The 1,745-nt window shown below is 38.9% G+C and overlaps 2 protein-coding genes across 2 annotated transcripts in view; one reads left to right on the top strand and one right to left on the bottom strand.

The window, feature by feature from the left end:
* LOC104731398 overlaps window positions 1-1,342 on the top strand; it is a 7,320-nt gene extending 5,978 nt beyond the window's left edge. Inside the window, exons 9-13 of the mRNA XM_010450768.2 lie at window positions 1-380; window positions 472-544; window positions 642-727; window positions 809-928; window positions 1,017-1,342. The exon at window positions 1-380 is cut by the window's left edge and continues 5 nt beyond it. Coding sequence (XP_010449070.1) covers window positions 1-380; window positions 472-544; window positions 642-727; window positions 809-928; window positions 1,017-1,115 — 758 coding nt within the window. The 3' untranslated portion in view covers window positions 1,116-1,342. The remainder of the gene's footprint in view (window positions 381-471; window positions 545-641; window positions 728-808; window positions 929-1,016) is intronic.
* On the bottom strand, window positions 1,247-1,734 carry LOC109128157. Its single transcript, XM_019233975.1, has one exon. The coding sequence runs from the start codon at window positions 1,720-1,722 to the stop codon at window positions 1,390-1,392; it is 333 nt and encodes a 110-aa protein (XP_019089520.1). The 5' UTR covers window positions 1,723-1,734; the 3' UTR covers window positions 1,247-1,389.

Below are 1,745 nucleotides of genomic sequence, written 5' to 3' on the forward strand. Positions count from 1 at the left end.
AACAGATTTGTAGGATAAGAAAGCTTATGAAAAATATTGGAAGAGTAAGATCTAAAAACCCAGAGCAGGTGAGGGAGGGTAGATTTGATAAGGGAAAGAAACGAGATAGGTCTGAGGCATATGCTCAGAGAGATGGGTTGGATGGCTATCCCAGTTCTGATTCAGAATCTTCACAACACTGTTTAGGCGCTAAATGCAGAGGCACTAAGTTTGAAGGAGAGGAAAGAGAAAGTTGCAACGACTCTTGTGAAGAAGAAAGCCTAAGCAACTCTTATGGTGCCCGGTGGGATGTATTTCAGAAACAAGATGTTTCTAAACTTCTCGAGTATATTAAGAACCACTCTCTCGAGCTAGAATCCATGGATTCCAGCATAAAAAACGTAAGTTTTAGGTTGATGGTTTGATCGCTTCTACAAAAGATGAGTTATTGTTGTGCCCATCATTAGTAATTGTTATGTATCATTTTGGCAGGTGTGTCATCCATTACTTGAGCAAAGTTACTATCTTGATGAGTACCACAAAGAAAGGCTTAAGGAAGAGTTTGGTAAGTATCATATCCTCATATCTACTAGTTTTATCTGATCATTTCATTATGTCTGTAAGGCATACTCAGTTTCATGGTTCTTATTTTGTTTGCTCAGACGTTGAGCCATGGAGTTTTGATCAATGTGTTGGGGAAGCAGTGATCGTCCCTGCTGGATGTCCATACCAAAATAGAAAGAATAAGGTATTGCTTTTACATCCAACACACTCTTTCCTTCTTTTGTAATAATAAAGTTATTAATCTTTTTAACATAACTTTTGCTAGTCTTGCGTAAATGCGGTCGTGAAGTTTCTGTCACCTGAGCATGTTACTGAATCTATTAAACGAGTGGAGGAGCTCAATCAACTTCCTGAGAGCGTTAAAACGAAAGCAAATAAGATTGAGGTAAGTTCCCTTAGTTTAAATTTTAAAACAAGGTTGACTAAGAAAGGAGTGGTGTGTGTGAAAATAATATTGCCTGCACAATATCCAGGTGAAGAAAATGGCGATTCATAAAGTTAGCGCAGCTGTAAAGGAAATCCGGGAACTCACATCTTCAGATTCAACGGGTGCATCGAGATTATATAACTAGAGCTAGAGGTAGCAATCTTGATTCTTGACCATTGATAATTACCTTATTCATCTGGGAAAGATTAAGCTGTTGAAGGAGTAGTAGAATGTAATGTAACCATATATAGAAATAAACAAACAAGAACAGAGAGATGCAAAAGGGAATTCATTTGCCATTTAGATTGTTGTTGGGTTATAAATAATAAAGTGGAATATATGTTGGTGTTACAAAAGTTTTTCTTTTTTACATATGTTGGCTTGTTTTTCTTTTGGGCTCATTTTGTTCTAAGAACAATCTAACCTTTTGCATCGTCATGGATAATTGGCAAGACTATGTCTGGAGGCTGAACCCTCCAGACTTTAGGATCCTGAAACTGATGTCCTAACTTAGCCAATCTATCAGCGACTCGATTCCCTTCTCTGTAAACATGGCTCAACACGCAGTTGCTGAGCTCAGGCATAACTACATTGATGTAATTCACATGCTTTTTCGTCTCTTCACATCTCAGTCTCCCTCTCTTGGAGATGATATCCATTATGATCTTGGCATCTCCTTCGAGCCATAGATCCGTCCACCCGTTCTCTAGAACAAGCTCGAGGCCTCTTTTGAGGGCTGCGAACTCTGCCATGGTGCTTGTGGCTTCCCCTATGG

The sequence above is a fragment of the Camelina sativa genome, chromosome 12, assembly GCF_000633955.1.
Source record: "Camelina sativa cultivar DH55 chromosome 12, Cs, whole genome shotgun sequence".
NCBI classification, from domain to species: Eukaryota; Viridiplantae; Streptophyta; class Magnoliopsida; order Brassicales; family Brassicaceae; genus Camelina; species Camelina sativa.